Below are 19,472 nucleotides of genomic sequence, written 5' to 3' on the forward strand. Positions count from 1 at the left end.
CATCCCACCCGACCCCGCCCAGCCTACCGTCAACCAGTGCGCAAGTGCGAGTAGGCGGTGCCCAGGGCTCCGCCGCCCCGCCCTCTGCGGAGGTGATGACGACACTGAGCAGCGACGCGCACTTTTAGGACGTGCTTGTGACCCGCCTTCCGGAAGGAAGCGGCTAACTATGGCGACCGCCACGGAGCAGTGGGTCCTGGTGGAGATGGTACAGGCGCTCTACGAGGTGGGCTCCGCGCCATGAGCGGTCCGCGACCACACCCGGGCCTGGGGAGGGTGGGAGGGCGCGTGTGGATTTGTGGCCTGAGACCTCGGCGGGACTGGCTCGGTCACGCCCAGACTCGGCGTCTCTTGCCGGAAGGCCTGCCGGGAGCTTCTAGTCCCAGCGGTCGAGTGTAGGGAGGAACGGGCGGGGGCTGGGACCGAGGGTCTCGGTTTGAGTTCTTATGCTCCGGGTCACCTGGAGGCTCCCGAAAGGAACACGTGTAAGGGGCCGCAGGAGACACATCTACAAAAACCAGAGTTTAGACGGACGATAAAACGGAGTGGTGAAAATGAGTGGAAAACCTTCGTCTGGGAAGGTCCTAAGGAAGTCAGTTCTTTGGAAGTACGGTACAGTTCGTTGGTGAATAAAACTGTAATAAATTGGAGTTTGTCTGTTTTTGTCGAAAAGAAACCAAGTGATTTAGGATTTGTGAATAAGAAATAGTTTGTCATTCTTCTGCGTACATCAGTTTTCTATCTTATAAAGATACAAGTAGTTTAGTCGATATTTATTTATTTATTTATTTTTTATTTATTTATCTTGAGACGGAGTTTCGCTGTTGTTGCTCAAGCTGGAATGCAAGGGCGTGATCTCGGCTCACCACAACCTCCGCCTCCTGGGTTTAAGCGATTCTCCCGCCTCAACTTCCCAAGTAGCTGACATTACAGGCATGTGCCACCATGCCCGGCTCATTTTGTATTTTTAGTAGAGACGGGGTTTCTGCATGTTGGTCAGGCTGGTCTCAAACTCCCGACCTCAGGTGATCCGCCCGCCTCGGCCTCCCAAAGTGCTGGGATTACAGGCGTGAGCCACTGCACCTGGCCGTAGACTTTTAAAGGAAGAATAGTTAAGAGTTTTTTGAAGCCTAGTTATTTCAGGTACGTAAGATAACAAGAAACCAGAATGTCAGTCTTAGTGTTCATTCATTTAATAACCGAGATTCCCCGTGCTGTCTTGCAGAGCTATTCATTGGGCACTGAGTAACTTATTTTATTTTATTTTATTTTGTTTTTTAAAGACAGGATTTCACTCTGTCGCCCAGGCTAGAGTGCAGTAGTGCGATCAGCTCACTGCTGCTTTGACCTCCCAGACTCAAGCGATCCTCCCACCTCAGACTTCCGAGTAGCTGGGACCACATACCACCACGCCCAACTAAACTTTTTTTTTTTTTTTTTTTTTTAATAGAGGTGGGGGACTTGCTATGTTGCCCAGCCTGGCCTTGAACTCCTGGCCTCAAGCAGTCCTCCTGCTTTGGCCTCCCAAAGTGCTGGGATTACAGGCATGCGCTACCACACGCAGCTGCAACTGAATTTTTAATTTAACTTAAATAGCCACATGTAACTTAGTGACTGTCCACATTGGACCACACAGATCTAGATGCTAGGGACAGCGCGGTGAACAGATAGGCAGAAGTCCCTGTGCTTATAGAGCTTACATTCATTTCAAGTGAATTTCACGTTACTTTTGATGATTTAATATCACCAAACTTAATATCACCATCTACTGGTAGGGGTAATGACAGTGTCTTCCATTGCAGGACATACTGGGAATTTTATCTTGAAACATAGCAGAGACAGCAGATGTGGCTCTGTCTTATGCCATGTTTAAGTGATGCCCAGTATTAGGTTAATTACAGTGACCTAAAATGAGCCACTAAAATTGAATGATCTTTTTTATAAATGATTTTTTAAAGAAATGGATTATTTTCTGTTAAATGTTGAGTGCCCCCTTTTTGAAGACTGACAGCAGTGTAACTTCTCATTCCCCGAAACTGTCCAGCAGTGAGACTTGGGAGAACTCCTGTATGTAACATTTCCTGGGAAGGAAAAGAAGTGGTGTTTCTGATTTTGATGAATTCCCTAGACAAAGAGTTTCTCAACTTTTCTTAGAGCGATTTCTTTTTGCAGTGGGCTCTTAACTGGTGGCTCGGGCAGATGTTTGCTTGCTAGAATCCAACTATTGAGAAAACTAAAAGGGTATTTAGACTTATTCATAAATGAATTGTATTTAGGGGGATGAGCAAATTTTAAAATTCATCATAAAGGTAAACTTCTTACTCCCAAATCCTATGCACGTTGAATGTAGAATCTGAGTAGTCTTGTATAGTGTACCCAAAAAAATACCCACTGAAATTAAATAATCCAATAGTTGATATTGTTTTAAATATTGGGATTCTGTGTTAGATTTTATTTATTTATTTATTTGAGACAGAGTTTTGCTCCTGTTGCCCAGGCTGGAGTGCAATGGTGTGATCTCAGCTCACCACAACCTCCACCTCCTGGGTTCAAGCGATTCTCCTGCCTCAGCCTCCCAAGTAGCTGGGATTACAGGTATGCGCCACCACACCCAGCTAATTTTGTATTTTTAGTAGAGACAGGGTTTCTCCATGTTGGTCAGGCTGGTCTCAAACTCCCGACCTCAGGTGATCTGCCCACCTCGGCCGCCCAGAGTGCTGGGATTACAACTATGAGCCACCACGCCCGGCCTAGATTTTATTTTTTTAATTTTAGTTTTTATTCCCAAAGAAGTTTTAAAAGCTAAAAATATTAGGGGTTTTTCACGTGAGGAAGAAATTGCCTGCTATTAGAAATGGGGAAAGGAAATGAATAGAAATTAAGGGAGCTTCGAAAGTAAATTGTTAAGAATAGGCTAAAAGTCATAGGAGGCAGTATATGCAGGTGTAGTAAATTTTATGTGCAGGTGTTAGAAGTGTATGTTTCATTTCTTGTTTTTGACTCACTCTTAGGCTCCTACTTACCATCTTATTTTGGAAGGGATTCTGATACTCTGGATAATCAGACTTCTTTTCTCTAAGACTTACAAATTACAAGAACGATCTGATCTTACAGTCAAGGTATGAAATTAAATCTCTGTTTTAATTATTGGGTATGTGATTATCGTTGCTATGTCTTTCCAGAAAGGATCTGTGGGGGCTCAACTACGTGTGTTAAAGCATTTTCTGTAATGTAAGGAAATCAAGGGGAATGAAATATTAGGGTAGGCAAAATATGGGGAAATCTAGAAATAAAGTCAGTACCCAAATGAAGACCGTATTATGGTCTTGGATACTTTGCTAGGAGTAAACAGCAGTCTTGCAAATAGATGGTTAGAGGGAAGCATGGGCAACTACTGGAGTTTGAATATTCATATGAGTGTTGTGTGAGTTGCTGCGGAATAGCACAACTGTTTCTGAAGTGTGGGATAAAGTTTCCCCTGTGGTCTTCTTAAAGGAGAGTCAGAGTAGAAAAGAATCCTACTCATACCCACCTCAAATCGAATTTTGATGTGTTGTGTATGGTAAAGAAAAAAAAAATCCTGAGCATAGAAGTTAAATTTTCATAAATTGTCAAGTCACCCACAAAACTACATGGAAAAGAGCCTCTAGCTCTAGTGATAAGGAAAGGGGTGAGGGTGGTAAGTGCACAAAACTCACAAGTGATTCTGTTTTTGTTCTAGCCACAACTAGACATGGTATTTCTAGCAGTGTATTCACTGTGACTTTTGCATTGCAACAGGCCATTTTGATATTGCCAACGTCGAAGTAAAGTGACTGCGCCTGAAAAGCTTCAGGGGGTTTGAATAAGGATAGCTATAGTAACAAGTGCTATGTGGCTTACGGAGGAATAAGCGATAAGCGCTTTTAAATCAGTTTGTCTTGGACAAATAGAGCTTGTCATAACTATTCTTCATAAGGATAGTATGAGGAAGGGGTAGGATATATATTCTATTAGGGGGCTGAGGATGAGGGTAAGTCATATGATACCGTAGCCGCCTAGTTTTAGTGGTACTGCTGTAAGTACTATTGAGCTGGCAATAGAGGCGTCTGTGTGAGCTTTAGGGAGTCATAGGTGAAGTCCATATAGGGGTATTTTTACTATAAAAGCCATAATACATGCTAGTCATATAAGGTTGTTAGATCAGAAGTTTAATAGTTCTTGATTAGTAAACATTATTATTAGGATATTTAGTGAACCTGAGCTATTTCGGGTGTGGTTGAGTGTAATAAGTAAGGGAAGGGATCCTACTAGTGTGTAAAATAAGTATGAGCTTGCATTAGGCATTCTGCTTGGTTACCTCAGCAGGTAATAATGATTAGGGTAGGGATGAGTGTAGCTTCGAAAAGAATGTCAAGTATGACTAGTTCTGTGGCTGTAAATGCTGTAATTTTAAAAATTTGTAGGAAAACTAATTTGGAAATACGGAGTTTTTTTCCGTAGGGGCGATTCATTAGACAGGTGATGTTGGCCTGCTAGGATTATAAGAGGTAGTAGTCAGGCTGTTTGGATTAGAAGAGGTGACGTTAATGGGTCAGAAGAAAAAGTTAATGAGAAGTTAGATGAATTATTGTTTGGTTGATTAAAAAATAGTAGGGTAATGAGGCTGATGAATAGGCTATGGGTAGCTATATTCAGACTATAGAGTTTTTGGAGAGTTATATCCTAACAGTATAATTGTTGGAATAATAATTTTTGGCATTGGAGTAAACTTAGATTTTGTACATAGTCTAGGCCGTATGCGTTGGAGATCGAGACTAGGAAAGCAAGGCCTACTGCGGCTTTGCAGGCAGCAGATACTAAGAGGATAATGGGTATTATGAATCCTAGAGTGAAATGCGTGTTTAAAGTTATGAGCGTATTTATGATAAATATTGATAGTATGATGCCTTCTAGGCATAATAGAGATGGTGTTAGGTGGGATCGATAGATTAGTACTCCCAGCAGTGCTATGGTATATGCTAATATAATGTTAATATAAATAAATGGCATTTGGTAAATATGGTCTATCATAATCTAATGAGTCGAAATCATTGAATTTAACCTATTTACCAGTTCAACTCAGTGTAATCCTTTTTGGGTTCATTCATAAATCAGGCCTAGGATTAGAATGGTAATTAGTAGAAGGGCTGTACTGATTATTAGTATAAGGTTATTTGTTTCAAGGGCTCATGGCAGGGGTAGGAATAGGGCGATTTCTAATCGAATAGGAGAAACGTGATGGCTATTAGAAAGAATTTTATGGAGAAGAGGAGGCGGGGAGAGGTTAATGGATCAAATCTACATTCATAAGGGCTGGATTTTTCTATGTAAGTATTAACTTATGCGAGTCAAAATGTAATTACTACTAATAATAGAGTTAATAAGGTGTCAGTTATTAGGGCTAGTGCTAGGTTAATTACTCTTTTTCAGACTTTGTCGAAACCAGTTGATTGGAAGTCAGTGGTACTGCTTATACTAAAAGAGTAGTAGGACCCTCACCAGTAGATAGAGACACATGGGAATAGTCATACGACAACTACAAAGTGTCAATATCAGGTGGCGTCTTCAAAGCCAAAATGGTGGTTGGATGTAAAATGAATTTTTGTTTTTTTTTTTTTTTAAAGACAGAGTTTCGCTCTTGTTGCCCAGGCTGGAGGGCAGTGGCACAATCTCACCTCACCGCAGCCTCTGCCTCCCAGGTTCAAGCGATTCTCCTGCCTCGGCCTTCCCGAGTAGCTGGGATTATAGGCATGTGCCACCACCCCAGCAAATTTTGTATTTTTAGTAGAGACGGGGTTTCTCCGTGTTAGTCAGGCTGGTCTCGAACTCCCGACCTCAGGTGATCTGCCCACCTCGGCCTCCCAAAGTGCTGGGATTACAGGGATGAGCCACCATGCCCGGCCTAAAATGAAATTTTAATTGGCAGAGAAGGCAGATGGTGAGAATCGTTGATCCAATAATAACATGAAGTCCATGAAAGCCTGTGGCTATAAAGAATGTTGGGCTGTAGATTCCATCAGAGATAATAAAGGGGGCCTCGAAAGATTCTGAGATTTGTAGAAGGGTGAAATAGATTCCTAAGAGGATTGTGGTAAGTAGTACTTGAATTGTTTGTGTTTGGTTACCTTCTGTTAGGCTGTGATGGGCTCAAGTAATTGAAACTCCTGATGCAAGTAATGCAGACGTATTTAGGAGAGGTACTTCTAAAGGGGTACTTCAGGGGGAGAATACCTGTTGGGGGTCAATGTCCTCCCAATTCTGGGGTTGGTGCTAAACTGGAGTGATAGAATGCCCATAAAAAACCGGCGAGGAAGAATACTTCTGAGATGATAGGAGCATCCTGTATCGGAGGCCTTTTTGGACAATTGCTGTGTGGTGGCCTTGGAATGTACTTTCTCGGACAATATCACGTCATCATTGATATATAGTCAATGTGTTGGTTAGTAGGCCTAAAGTTAGAAGAGTGGTAGAATTAAAGTGAAATCCGGTGGTTAGGCCGGGTGTTATTAGGAGAGCCGAGAGAGCTCCTGTTAGTGGTCAAGGGCTAGGTACAACTATATGGTAGGCATGTGTCTGGTGGGTCATTATGTATTATGCAAACAAAGACTTACTAATAGTGCGAAGACATAAGGTTGAATAAGAGCGACAGTGAACTTGAGAATAGTTAGTAGAATTAGAATAGTAAGAAATACTGAAGTTGCAGAGACACTAATAATTGATAATATTAGCACTGCATTGTATTTTAGTTCTTTTTCTCCTGTAGGAAAAAGAAGAACTGATTGAAGAGTGGCAACCAGAACCTCTTGTTCCTCCTGTCCCAAAAGACCATCCTGCTCTCAACTACAACATCGTTTCAGGGTAAATTGATTTTGCTACCTGAAGTACTTGTATTTGGCTTCTTGTAGTAACCTGCAGTCTGTAGTGCTTTCTATGTAGTAGTCCTTTTTTATCTGAAACAAAACATTTTGAAGTTCCCAGGAGTAACAGCTTTAAGCTCCTGATTTTAAAAAATTTATTCTAGGGATGATACAGGCATTTTTAAAAATCTCCAATTTAAGCATTGATGTTTGCCCTTTTTTCCAAGAATGCACACGTGTTAATATTTCAAATGGTCGAACACTTAAAATGAAAAGCAACAGACTCCTGCTTTTTACCCATCTGGTTATTTTCTGATTTTAAATCTGTCGCACGTTACCCTCATAATTCTAGAGACTGTGGTATGCTTAACTACCATTCGTGGATTCATCAGCTACAGGCAACACCTGTTGATCCCCACAGTATGAATTATGGAGCTACCGCTCACTTATGCCTCTTTCCTCCTTGCTTCTAGTGTCTCATCTATTTCTTACTTTTCGTTCTCTTGGCTGTCTTTGCTATATTGTATGTATTTTCATTAATTAAGAAATACATGAAGAATACAGAAAATTGATACCAGACACCTATATACCTACCACCCAGAATTAATTGGTGTTAACATTTTGCTATTTTTAATTCAAACTTACTTTTACAGGTAAACACAATATTACAAATGCATCTTAAGAAATTCCTTCACATCCCGTCACTTACTCTTGCCTCTCAAACAGATAACCACTGTCTTGAAGTTGGTGATTGTCTTTTCTTTGCTTATATTTATAATTTTACCATATATGCCTGTTGCCATAAAAATATTTAGTTTATTTTAAAATGTGATACGAGATATTTTCCTGAGTATTACTGTTCTGATTCTGATCTGTTCGAAGAGGAGCTTCTATTCTTTACTTCTGTACATCTCTTTAGTCTTATAAAAGTTTTATATATTCTGAAATCAAACCTACCAATCTTTTTTTTTTTTTGAGACAGAGTCTCGCTCTGTCGCCCAGTCTGGAGTGCAGTGGCGCCATCTCGGCTCACTGCAAGCTCCGCCTCCCGGGTTCACGCCATTCTCCTGCCTCAGCCTCCTGAGTACCTGGGACCACAGGCGCACGCTGCCATGCCCGGCTAATTTTTTGTATTTTTAGTAGAGACGGGGTTTCACCGTGTTAGCCAGGATGGTCTCGATCTCCTGACTTTGTGATCCTCCCACCTCGGCCTCCCAAAGTGCTGCGATTACAGGCGTGAGCTGCCGCGCCTGGCCCAAACTTACCAATCTTTTATAGTTTGGTCTTTTGAAGTCTTAGGGAATCGTTTCCTACCCTAAAGGTCTAATTCGATTGTTTTCCATATGATGGTCAGTTGTCTCAGCATTATTAGTTGAATAATCCAGTGTTTACCTACTGCTTGGAAATTTCCCTTCTTTGGTAAGCCAGATTCCCTTCTAAAGGTTCTATTTCTGGCTTTTATTTTTATTCATTGGATATATTCGTATCCCCATATACCAGAGACTCATTCGTATATACCACGGCTTTATAATAAACGTTGATTAGAGTGTCTTTCTACCTCCGTGTTCTTCGAAATTGTCTGGGCTATTCTTGACCCTTCTTCACTGTGAGTTTAGGTTTAGGTGATCATATTTGACCAAAAAATTGCATTTGGGTTTTTTATTAGAAGTGTGTTGAATTTATGGATTAATTTAGGAGGCTTGGTATCTTGCTGATGCTTAATCTCACTACCCATTTACATGGCATATATTGCTTGCATACTTGGGTCTTTTGTTTTCTATAGTAAAGTTGCTGGAAGAGGAGCGGGGGAGGAAAGAGGAGGAGAGGAATGCACACATATGGGTGTAGGAGGCTCCCTTCTGAGGGGAGGCTGGAAGGAGAAAGATGTGGGGCTAGGAGGTGTGGGGCAGGGGTCAGAGGTCAGAGGCACTGAAACGCAGCTGAATGACAGCAGCCTCCTTTCTCATTAGGTGGAACCCCCAAAATGGGGGCAAGGTCAGTGGGAAGAGCCAGGGAAGAGTTAGGAATTATGGATATCAAATTTTACTCAATTCTTGGTGTGGGAGAAGGTGGAGGGACGGGCAAAATGAGGGGCCCAACAGCACCGTGGGCCGAATCAGAGTAGGACGAGGAGCTGGGATCTGTGAAGCGTAGGTGGCCAGGGGCAGGGAGTCTCAGCAGGTGTGGAGACAGCAGGGGCAGGCTGGGTGGCACTGCAGTTTGCCATGTCTTACTTTTTTTTTTTTGAGACGGAGTCTTGCTCTGTCACCAGGCTGGAGTGCAGTGGTGCGATCTCGGCTCACTGCACCCTCCACCTCCCAGGTTCAAGCCATTCTCCTGCCTCAGCCTCCCGAGTAGCTGGGACTACAGGCACGAGCCACCATGCCCGCCTAATTTTTGTATTTTCAGTAGAGACAGAGTTTCACCATGTTGGCCAGAATGATCTCGATCTCCTTTTTTTTAATTAAAAAGTAAACTTTAATGTCGAAAATGCAGACTTGGGGAGGGCAGAGAGATCCCACACAAGGCTGTCACTTCACACTTGGAAGGTTGCACAGCAGCCGGGCAGAGAACGCTCCTCACTTCCCAGATGGTGAGGGGGCCGGGCAAGGCGCCCCTCACTTCCCAGACGGTGCAGGGGCTTGGCAGAGGCGCTCCTCCCTTACAGATGGTGAGGGGGCCGGGCAGAGGTGCTTCTCACTTTCCAGACAGGGCGGCGGCTGGGCAGAAGCGCTCCTCACTTCCCAGATGGGACGGGGGCCAGGCAGAGGCGCTCCTCATTTCCCAGACGGTGAGGAGGCCGGGCAGAGGCACTCCTCACTTCGCAGACAGGACGGCGGCCAGGCAGAGGCGCTCCTTACTCCCCAGACAGGGCGGCGGCTGGGCAGAGGTGCTCCTTACTTCCCAGGCAGGGCGGCGGCTGGGCAGAGGCGCTCCTCGCTTCCCAGACCGTGAGGCGGCCGGGCGGAGGTACTCGTCACTTCCCAGATGGGGTGGAGGCCGGGCAGAGGCGGTGCTCCTCCTCAATTCCCAGACGGTGGGCAGCTGGGCAGAGGCGCTCCTCACTTCCCAGACAGGGCGGTGGTCAGCAGAAGCGCTCCTCACTTCCCAGACTGTAAGGGGGCCGGGCAGAGGCACTCCTCGCTTTGCAGACAGGACGGCAGCCGGGCAGAGGCGCTCCTCACTTCCCAGACAGGGCGGCGGCCTGGCAGAGGCACTCCTCACTGCCCAGACGGGGCAGGGCCCGGGCAGAGGCGCTCCTCACTCCCCAGACCGTAAGGCGACCGGGCAGAGGCGCTCGTCGATTCCCAGATAGGGCGGGGGCCGGGCAGCGGCGCTCCTCACTGCCCAGACGGGGCAGAGGCGCTCCTCACTGCCCAGACGGTGCAGTGGCCAGGCAGAGGTGCTCCTCACTTCCCAGACAGTGGAGCAGCCGGGCAGAGGCGCTCCTCACTTCCCAGACGGTGGGGCGGCTGGGCAGAGGCGCTTCTCACTTCCCAGACGGTGGGGCGGCTGGGCAGAGGCGCTCCTCACTTCCCAGATGGTGCAGGCAGAGATGCTCCTCAGGTCTCAATCTCTTGACCTCCTGATCCGCCCCGCCGCCCCCCCCCCGCCCCCCCCCGGGCCTCGCAAAGTGCTGGATACAGGCGTGAGCCACCACGCCTGCCCCGCCGTGTCTTCTTTCTCCTCTCAAGCAGCCGTTTTCGTCTCCTGGATTTTGATGTTCTACTTAACCCCCCTCATGTTCTTACGCATGTTGCCCTGCTGGAGGCGTCCTTCTCTTTGGGAAGCCTGACCCACCAACAGTGCCTCAGGAGATAGACAGGGAAGCTTAGCCGGTGGGGGCCCCTCGTCTCTATCCCACCTCAGTTGCAGGGGAGGGGTCGGTTGCAGCTGCAGCGGTGGCCCTGACAGTTTTCTTTTGCGGGAACTGCGGGACCTGTGGCCGACAGCTCTGGGTAGAGAAGACCTACTTGATCCAAGAGCTGCGGGGTCCCTGGGCTGCATGTCCTCCCCCACCATCAGCAAGCCTGGAGAGCTGGGCAGGTGGTCTTTTCCCAGCACCTTCAAGGCTGCCTTCTCTGGCCACAGGGAGCAGCTCGGAACTGGGGCAGGGAGCACTGCTGGAACTGGGTCAGGCTTCCCAAAGGGAAGGATGCCTCCGGCAGGGCTGTGTGAACTGGCGACTCCATGGCCCTTGGAGTAGAAACTCACTGCATGCACCTGGGCCTTGTCAGTCTGGTTCTTTTCTGTCAAGCTCTTGAGGTGGACGTTTCCCTCCAAGGGCCTGGGATTGTACCAGGAGGAAGTGAGGTTTCCCTGAGTCTCCAGGGGCCTAGAGGTGGAGGCTGCTTCCCCATTGCTACAGGGGCCCCTTTTATTGTCCTCCTGCCCCTGGGTCTCTACCTGGTCTTTCACCTCCGTTGCTGCTTTGGGCTCTTCTGCCCTCACCTCTGTCTTGGGGAGCCTGGCTGGGATCACCTGCTCATCTAATGAAGGAAGTTGGAGGTTAAACTTGCCTCTGAGAGGAGGGATCCTCACGGGGCTGAGGTGTCCAAACATCATGGAGTTGCGAGCAGACAGCACGGGTTTCTTCCTTGAGGGGGGGCTCCAGACCACAGGAGGCAGGACCCTCTGTGGGGCGCCCGTGTTCGGAGGGATAAGACACAGCCTCATAGGGGCGCCATCCCACCTGACTGGAAAAGAAGGCCGAAGATATCGCTGACGGTTGAAGAGGAGTGGGAAACGGCCCAGGATTCCCGGGGCAGGCACAGGTGCAGGAGCCGCGGGGTGAGCCCGGCCAGCTGGGAAGGCCTCACGGACAAGACGAGCAAGTTGCCGGTGGCATGGCCAGGACCTGCGGCGGGACCAGGAACAAAATCTGCTTAGTGAGTTACCCATTTTGATCGAGTTGTGCACAGACGAAACTAAGGGTCAGAAGCAGAGAGGATACTCCTAAGTCACCCACTTCTCTGTGGTGAGGTGCACACTGGGCACCTGGGAGTTATGACATCACCATGGGGCTGGTGACAGAGCCAGGGTGTGGAGGAGTGCTTAGGAGCCCAGCGAGGGTGCCTACAAGAGGAGTCAAAGGGCAAAGGGCGAGACCCTTCCACCAGTCCAGCTGGACTCTAGCCTCAGGGACATCCTGCTCCTGGGGGCAGGTGTGTGGCCCTGGATGGGCCCCCCTGTGGGGCTGTTGGGGGCGCGGGGCTGATCCGCCAGAGCCCTTCCTGCCTGGCGCCTGGCCCAGGTGCTGGCTGGCACCCAGTGGCCCTGTCTTGGCCGGCCCTGTCCCCCGGGTTACAGGGCCAGGACCTGCTGGAAGCAGAGCGCAGGACCAGCCAGATCCCGCCAGGCTCCCCCCGGGGCCTCTCTAGTGCCTCTATGCTGCCCGGAGCCAGGCCCGCCTTCTCCGTGGCCGTTGTGGCCTCGAGGGCCACCAGCCTTGCTCCGCAGGTTTCCAAAGAGAGGACGCGGTGCCCTGACCTGACTGGATGCTGCCTCTTACCACATGCCTCCCTGGCAGGCAGGGTCTCCGCTTCTTTTTACAAATTTGCCTGAGACCATTCCTCAGGTCATTCAGGTGGTCATGGCCCAGCCAGGCTTTGAACCCGAGCCGTGCAATTCCACAGCTGGCACTCTGGCCTGTGTGCCTCATGATCATGGATACAGCATCTATTCTTATTTTTTCCTGTAGTCCTGGGGTACTTAGCACCGTGGCATATCTGTAATAAGCACATGCACACCTCGAAGGAGGTCTTCACTTCAACATACAAGTTGACCATGGCATGCTCTGGGCTCCAGTCCTCTACAGAGATGTAGGGCAGGGACTACCAGTTGTCAGCACAGCACCATCCCACATTGCTCTTCTAATGGAGCCTTTCAGCCCAGATGTTCTTTTTCGTCTGATGGGAAGGATCCAAGTATGTGAAGATTATGTTCTAGATGAGCTTTGGTCTGTCCTAAAAGAAATTTGCCAGTGGATTATTCCATATGGATAAAAGTCAGTTTCTCTGGTCTTCCTGGAATGTGTCTACAAAGCAAATACATTATTTACAAGTTCATAGTAGATCAGTGTATTGGATTAAAATATGACGAACATAATTTGGTCATTGTGAGCATGCCAGCTCGGTCAACTGTTCACCACACATGATGCCCTAAATATAACTCTAGATTTTCTTATGCCCAAGAGAGGGACATACTCTTGGGTGTCTGGACTGGGGAAACATGTATGAAAAACCATTTGGCCACTCTCCATCTTGTTATTGGAGAATTGAAACCATCTGTATTCAAAGATATTATTAAAAGGCAAGAAGTTAACTTCTGTCATTTTGTTAATTGTTTTCTGGTTGTTTTGTAGATCTGTTGTTTCTTTCTTCTTTTTTTATTGTTTGCTTTATGGTTTGGTGAGTTTCTGTACTGATAAGCTTTGATTCCTTTCTTTCATTGACATATCTGGTGTAATTTTTTTCTCTGGTTACTCTGGAGCTTACATTTAAAGATGTAGAGTTACGATAGACTATTTAAAGTTGATAAAAATTTTGATCACACACGAACCTGCTATACTACCCCCACATCCTTTGTCAGCGCACAAAATTTGTACTTTTTTGCCTTAATTTATATTGTTCTGTATTGGGTGTTTATTAAGAACTCATTGTAGATAGAAATATTTTTGACTATTTTGATGTTCCGCTTTCTCAAGGGTGATTTGAAAGATTCTAAAGCATCATTTCAGTAATGTAGAATTCTCAGTTTGAATGTGAATTTACTTTTAACAGTTAGGTTGATAGTGTCCTGTGTGTTTGCGTTAGTATTGTTCTTTCACTTGCGATTGAAGCACTCCCTTAAGCGTTTCTTGTCAGGCTGGTCTTATGGTGATGAATTCCGTCAGCATTTGCTTGTCTGGGAAAGACTTTATTTCTTTAATTTCTGAGGGGTAGCTGTGCTATGTACAGTACTCTTTGCTGACTGATTTCTCATTAGCACTTTGAATATATCATCCTAATCTCTCCTAGCCGTCAAGGTTTCTGCTGTGAAAACTGGTAGTCTAATGGAGACTTGTTTATTTGTGATTTGATGCTTCTCTCTTGCTAATTTTAGAAGTTTTTCTTTGTGTTTGACTTTTGACAAATTGATTATTATGTGCCTTAGAAAAGGCCTTTTTGGGTTGAATATGTATGGGACCCTTTAAGCTTCACGGAACTGGATGTCCATATCTCTCCCAAGAATTGGGAGATTTTCAGCTATTATTTTGTTAAATAAGTTTTCCGTGTCTTTGTCTGTCTCCTCTCTCTGTTTCTCTTCTATATTTTCAAAATCTGTTATCGTGGCACAGGTCTCATAGACTTTCTTTGATTCTTTTTACTCTTTTTTTTCTCCTTTTTTCCCTCAGGCTGGGTTATTTCAAAAGTCCTGTCTGCAAGTTCAGAAATTCTTTTGTTTGATCTAGTGTGCCATTGAAGCTCTCAGTTGTACTTTTTATTTAATTCATTTAATTCTTCATTCCTAAGGTTTCTGTTGTTTTTTTTGTTTTCTTTTTTTTCTTTTTCTTTTCTTTTTTTTTTTTTTTTTTAAAGACAGAGTGTTGCTCTGTCGCCCAGGCTGGAGTGCGGTGGCACGATCTCGGCTCACTGCAAGCCCCGCCTCCCAGGTTCACGCCATTCTCCTGCCTCAGCCTGCCGAGCAGCTGGGACTACAGGCGCCCGCCACCACGCCCGGCTAATTGTTTGTAGTTTTGGTAGAGACGGGGTTTCATCGTGTCAGCCAGGATGGTCTAGATCTCCTGACCTCGTGATCCGCCCACCTTGGCCTCCCAAAGTGCTGGGATTACAGGTGTGAGCCACCACGCCTGGCCTGTTTGTTTTCTTTAATGGGACCTATGTCTTTGTTGAATCCCTCATTCAGGTTATGGCTTGTTGTTTTTATTATTTGATTAAGTTGTCTATCTATATTCTTTTGTATCTCATTGAATTTTCTTAAGATCAATATTTCAAATTCCTTTTAAGGCAATTTGAAAATTTCCATTTATTTAGGGTAACTTTGTGAAGAATTATTGTGCACCTTTGGTGGTGTCAAGTTTCATTGCATTTTCATGCTTTGTATCTCCTATGTTTATATTTATGAGACTGTTGACATGGTCACCTGTTCTAATTGTATAGAGTAGCTTATGTAGAGAAAGACTTTCACCTGGAGATGTGTCTCAGGGTGTCAGTTGGATGGGCTGCATCTGCTTTAGTTCCAGGAGGACACAGTAGTGTAGTATCTGTGCTTTTCTCTTGCCTTTTTTTCTTCTTTTGCTAGTATCCATTTTGGTGATACCTGTGCGTGCCTTGGTGACCTAGGCTGCAGGAGCATGTGCGGTTTGTTTTTCTGCGCAGGATTGGGGGCTGGGGGAGAAGGCGGCGGTCTCAGGAAGCTGCATGCCTATCTAGTGACTGTGTTACTGAGTCACAGGGGTTGGTTCACCAGTTTGAGATGCGACTCCCCTGGAAACACTCACCTGGCTGTGGATTACTGGGGCTGGGTCTGCAGGTTTGAGATGGGGATCACCTAGAAACACCAGGCCCAGTTGGTGAGCGCACTGATGGCACAATAAATCAGTAATCAGTCCACAGTTAGAGTGTTGCAGTCACTGGGATGTGGAAGGCAAACCTCTTTGAGAGTTTGTTTCTAGGATATAGAGAGCAGTGGCTGCTTTCCTGGAGAAGGCTGTTGTAATGACAGGGTAGCCTCTGGGATGGAAGGAGGCAGTGACCACTAGTTCATGGAGCAGAATATACTCAGCTATGGCTTGGCTTTCTAGATGGTGCTATATGTGGGCTCCTTCTCTGGGGCAGCATAGCCCTGTGGGCATCAAGCAGCTTCCTAAACTAGGCTGCTAGAGATGGGGTTTCACCATGTTGGTCAGGCTGGTCTCAAACTCCCGACCTCTGGTGATCTGCCTGCCTCGGCCTCCCAAAGTGCTGGGATCACAGGCGTGAGCCACCATACCTGACCTACCTTTTTTTTGTTGTTGTTAAGAAACTTGCTTATGTTGTTCTTTATTTTCTTCTTGACTTTTTTTCCCCCAGGTTTCCTTACAGTCATGCATCACTTAATGACGTAGATCCGTTCTGAGAAATGTGTTAGGCAATTCCATTGTCATGCAAACATCATAGAGTGGACTTACACAGACCTAGATGTGTAGTGTGTACCTATAACCTGGTACACACCTGGACTATATGGTATAGCCTATTGCTCCTAGGTCACAAACTATACCGCATGCTACTCTACTGAATACTCTAGGCAGTTGTAGTAAAATGGTATTTTTGTGTATCTAAATATATTTAAGTATAGAGAAGGTACAATAGGGCCAGGCATGATGGCTCATGCCTGCAATCTCAGCACTTTGGGAGGCTGAGGTGGGCAGGTCACTTGAGCCCAGGAATTTGAGACCAGCCTGGTCAACATGACAAAACCCCTTCTCTACCAAAGAATCCAAAAAATTAGCTGGGTGTGGTGGTATAGGCCTATACTTCCAGCTACTTGGGAGGATGAGGTGGGAAGATGGCTTGAGCCTGGGAGGTGGAGGTTGCAATGAAACAAGATTGCACCACTGTGCTCCATCCTGGGCAACAGAGCCAGACCCTGTCTTTAAAAAAAAAAAAAAAAAAAAAAAAAAGTACAGTAAAAATACAGTATTTTACTCTTATAGGACCACTGTTGTATATGTGGTCCATTTTGTCAATTGAGATGTTGTTAAATGGCACGTGACTGTATATCCATTAATTGTAGGTGATTGAGACTGGCTCTCTGAAAACACATCTACACTTACTGTCCCCAGGCCTGGAATAGCTCCTGTCATGCCTTTGTGTGGACTAGGGGAAGGTACTCTTCCTCCAGCAAGTGCAGCAGCCTGGTGCAGACCTTAGGCTGTGGTGCCAATCCCTGGGTGCCCCTCCCAGGACCCCAGCTCATGCAGCAGCCTTGCTCTGCTCTTTCTTCTGGCAGAGTTCGGATATAGCATAATGTGTCCTTAGATAATTTAGTGGTTATATTTTTATGACTTCATTAGTATTATTCATTAGTTGGGCCAATGTTATGAGACTATATTTTCTCTGTTGGATACTTTTGTTTTCCCCAGAGTTAATCATTTTTGTTTGGTCACTTGATTGGTTCTACAGTGGTCTTTATGTTGTTTTCCTCTAGGAGCATAAAACTCCATTCAGAATGTTCACACGTTAGTTATCTATTAGATTCACTTTCTTTGTTCTTTCTCTATCCTGCTCCACTCCTGACGGGTTGTTATATGCAGCTGCTACACAGGGTGGCCCTGGAGTGTCCCATCACCATTAGCTTGAGACTTTCCTTTCTCTGTTCTGCATTGGCTATTTCCTGTCTCTTGGTTTACAGTAGATTATAGATAGATTTCAGAGAAGGGTCATGAAAGGTGAATTTTTTTTTTTTTTTTTTTTTTTGAAACCTACACATCTTGAAATTTTTTATTTTTACCCTTTTGCACGGTACTGATTGTTTTATCAGTTTTTATTGATCTGTTAGACACTTCCTCAATATCTGGTGATTGTTAACATCCCTTCTTTTTTTTCAATATGCACAATATTTTTATTGTCATCAAGAACATTATGTAAATTGTTTGCAGAAACTACAAGAAAATTGAAGGTTGTTTTGTTGATAGTCATACACTGAGTGTTACTTTTCTTCAACTTATGCAATACCTATTTATATTCAATACTGACTTGACACAAGAGTAAATGAATTTACTTAACTTAGGTTTTTTTCCTTTAGACAGAAGCCTTATTGATATATAATCTATTTACCATAAAATTTACCATTTTGAAGTGTAAGGTTTTTTTCCTTTAAACAGCAGCTGTATTGATACATAATCTATATACCATAAAATCCGTCATTTTGAAGTGTATAATTAAGTGGTTTTTAGCATATGCCCAGAGTTATACAACTATCACCACCATCTAATTCCAGAATATTTTTATCACCCCAAAAGAAATCCCAAAGCCATTAGCAGTTACTTCCCACTCCTTCCTCTGCCCAGGCCTTAGCAACCATCTATCTACTTTATGGACTTTCCTATTCTGGACATTTCACCTTAAAAGGAATAAACAATACTTAGCCTTTGTTTCTGCGTTCTTTCACTTATCATAATGTTTTGAGGGCTCATTCACATTGTAGCATGTATCCATACTTCATTTTATCACCAAATAATATTTCAGTGTATGGATATACACATTTTGTTTATACATTAATCAGTTGATGCCCAATGGGGTTTTTTCCCTCATAAGAGTATATGAAAAAATAAAATATGAATAAAACTGCTATGAAATAATGTGTACACATTTTTGCGTGGGCATAATGTTTTAATTTTTCTTGGATATATACCCAGGAGTAGGATTGCTGTGTCATATGATAACTCTGTGTTTAACATTTTGAGGAACCCCCAAACTGTTTTCCAAAGTGGTTGCGTCATTTTATATTCCCACTAGCTACATATGAGGTTTACAATTTCTTCACATGCTTAGCAACGCTTATTATTTTCTATCTTATTGTAGCCATCCTAGTAGGTGGGAAGTGGGATCTTATGGTTTTAATTTGCATTTCCCAGATAACTGATGATGTTGAGCATCTTTTCATCGGCTTATTGGCCATTTGTATCTTTTCTTTGGAGAAATGTCTACTTTATTCACTTAGCTGTTTTCAGTTGGGGGTTCTTTCTGTCATTAAAACTGTAAAAGTTCTTTATATATTTTGAATCCTAGTCCCTTGTCAGATACATGATTTGCAGATTTTTTTTCATTCTGTGGGATTTTATTTTACTTCTTTGATAGTGATCTTTGAAATTGAAAAGTTTACTTTGATAATGTCTAACTTCCCTGTTTTTCCTTTTGTTGCTTGTGCTTTTTTGTCATCTGTAAAAACTTTGGCTTAATCTAAGGTTACGAAGATTTGCTCTTTCCTGTCTTCTAACAGTTTATAGTTTTTGCCCTTACATTTAGTGTGTAATTCAAGTTAATTTTTGTATATGGTGTGAGGTAGAGGCCTATCTTTATCTTTTTCCAGGTGGATGTCAAGTTGTCCTAGCACCGTTTGTTGAAAAGACTATTTCCATTCTGAGTTGTCTTGTTGAAAATCAGTTGACCATAAATGTAAGGATGGTCTGTTTTCAAGAATGACACATTAAAATGGTCCTTGAGAGCCCTGTTAAAATGGGCTTGGCTTTTTCTTCAGTTTTACTGAGGTATAATTGCTGAATAAAAATTGTATATATTCAAGATGTATAATATGATGATTTTATATTTATATATATATACATACACACACACATTGTGAAATAATGACCACAATCAAATTAATTAACATATCCATCACCACATTTAGTTACCATTTGTGTTTTAGAGGGGTGAGGATGGGGTGGGCTTTTTGACTGAGGGGCTTGCACTAGGATAATCAGACAGGGACCTGTTCGTTTATTTGAGGGGACCCCCAAACTTAGTATTTATAGTTTTTATTCTCTTGGCTTCGTGTTTCCCAGGAGAGGAGTCCTCTAGTCTGTTACTTTGTAGGTAAAAAGCTGCTTTC

General features: G+C 44.5%; 2 protein-coding genes across 6 annotated transcripts in view; one reads left to right on the forward strand and one right to left on the reverse strand.

The window, feature by feature from the left end:
- Positions 1-72: 72 nt before the first annotated feature.
- Positions 73-19,472, forward strand: part of LOC101176191 (serine palmitoyltransferase 1) — a 77,923-nt gene continuing 58,523 nt past the window's right edge. For 4 of the 5 annotated variants that reach the window (XR_004028427.1, XM_030805343.1, XM_030805492.1 and 1 more), the window contains exons 1-3: positions 73-226; positions 3,012-3,119; positions 6,785-6,879. Coding sequence is in view for 4 of the 5 variants with exons in the window: in XM_030805343.1 (XP_030661203.1) it covers positions 170-226; positions 3,012-3,119; positions 6,785-6,879 (260 nt within the window). In the remaining variant the exon portion in view is untranslated. The remainder of the gene's footprint in view (positions 227-3,011; positions 3,120-6,784; positions 6,880-19,472) is intronic. The other variant, XM_030805435.1, reaches the window with a different exon arrangement.
- Positions 10,362-14,428, reverse strand: LOC115833023 (putative UPF0607 protein ENSP00000381514). Its single transcript, XM_030805662.1, has one exon. The coding sequence runs from the start codon at positions 11,778-11,780 to the stop codon at positions 10,605-10,607; it is 1,176 nt and encodes a 391-aa protein (XP_030661522.1). The 5' UTR covers positions 11,781-14,428; the 3' UTR covers positions 10,362-10,604.

Source organism: Nomascus leucogenys, chromosome 1a, assembly GCF_006542625.1.
Source record: "Nomascus leucogenys isolate Asia chromosome 1a, Asia_NLE_v1, whole genome shotgun sequence".
NCBI classification, from domain to species: domain Eukaryota; kingdom Metazoa; phylum Chordata; class Mammalia; order Primates; family Hylobatidae; genus Nomascus; species Nomascus leucogenys.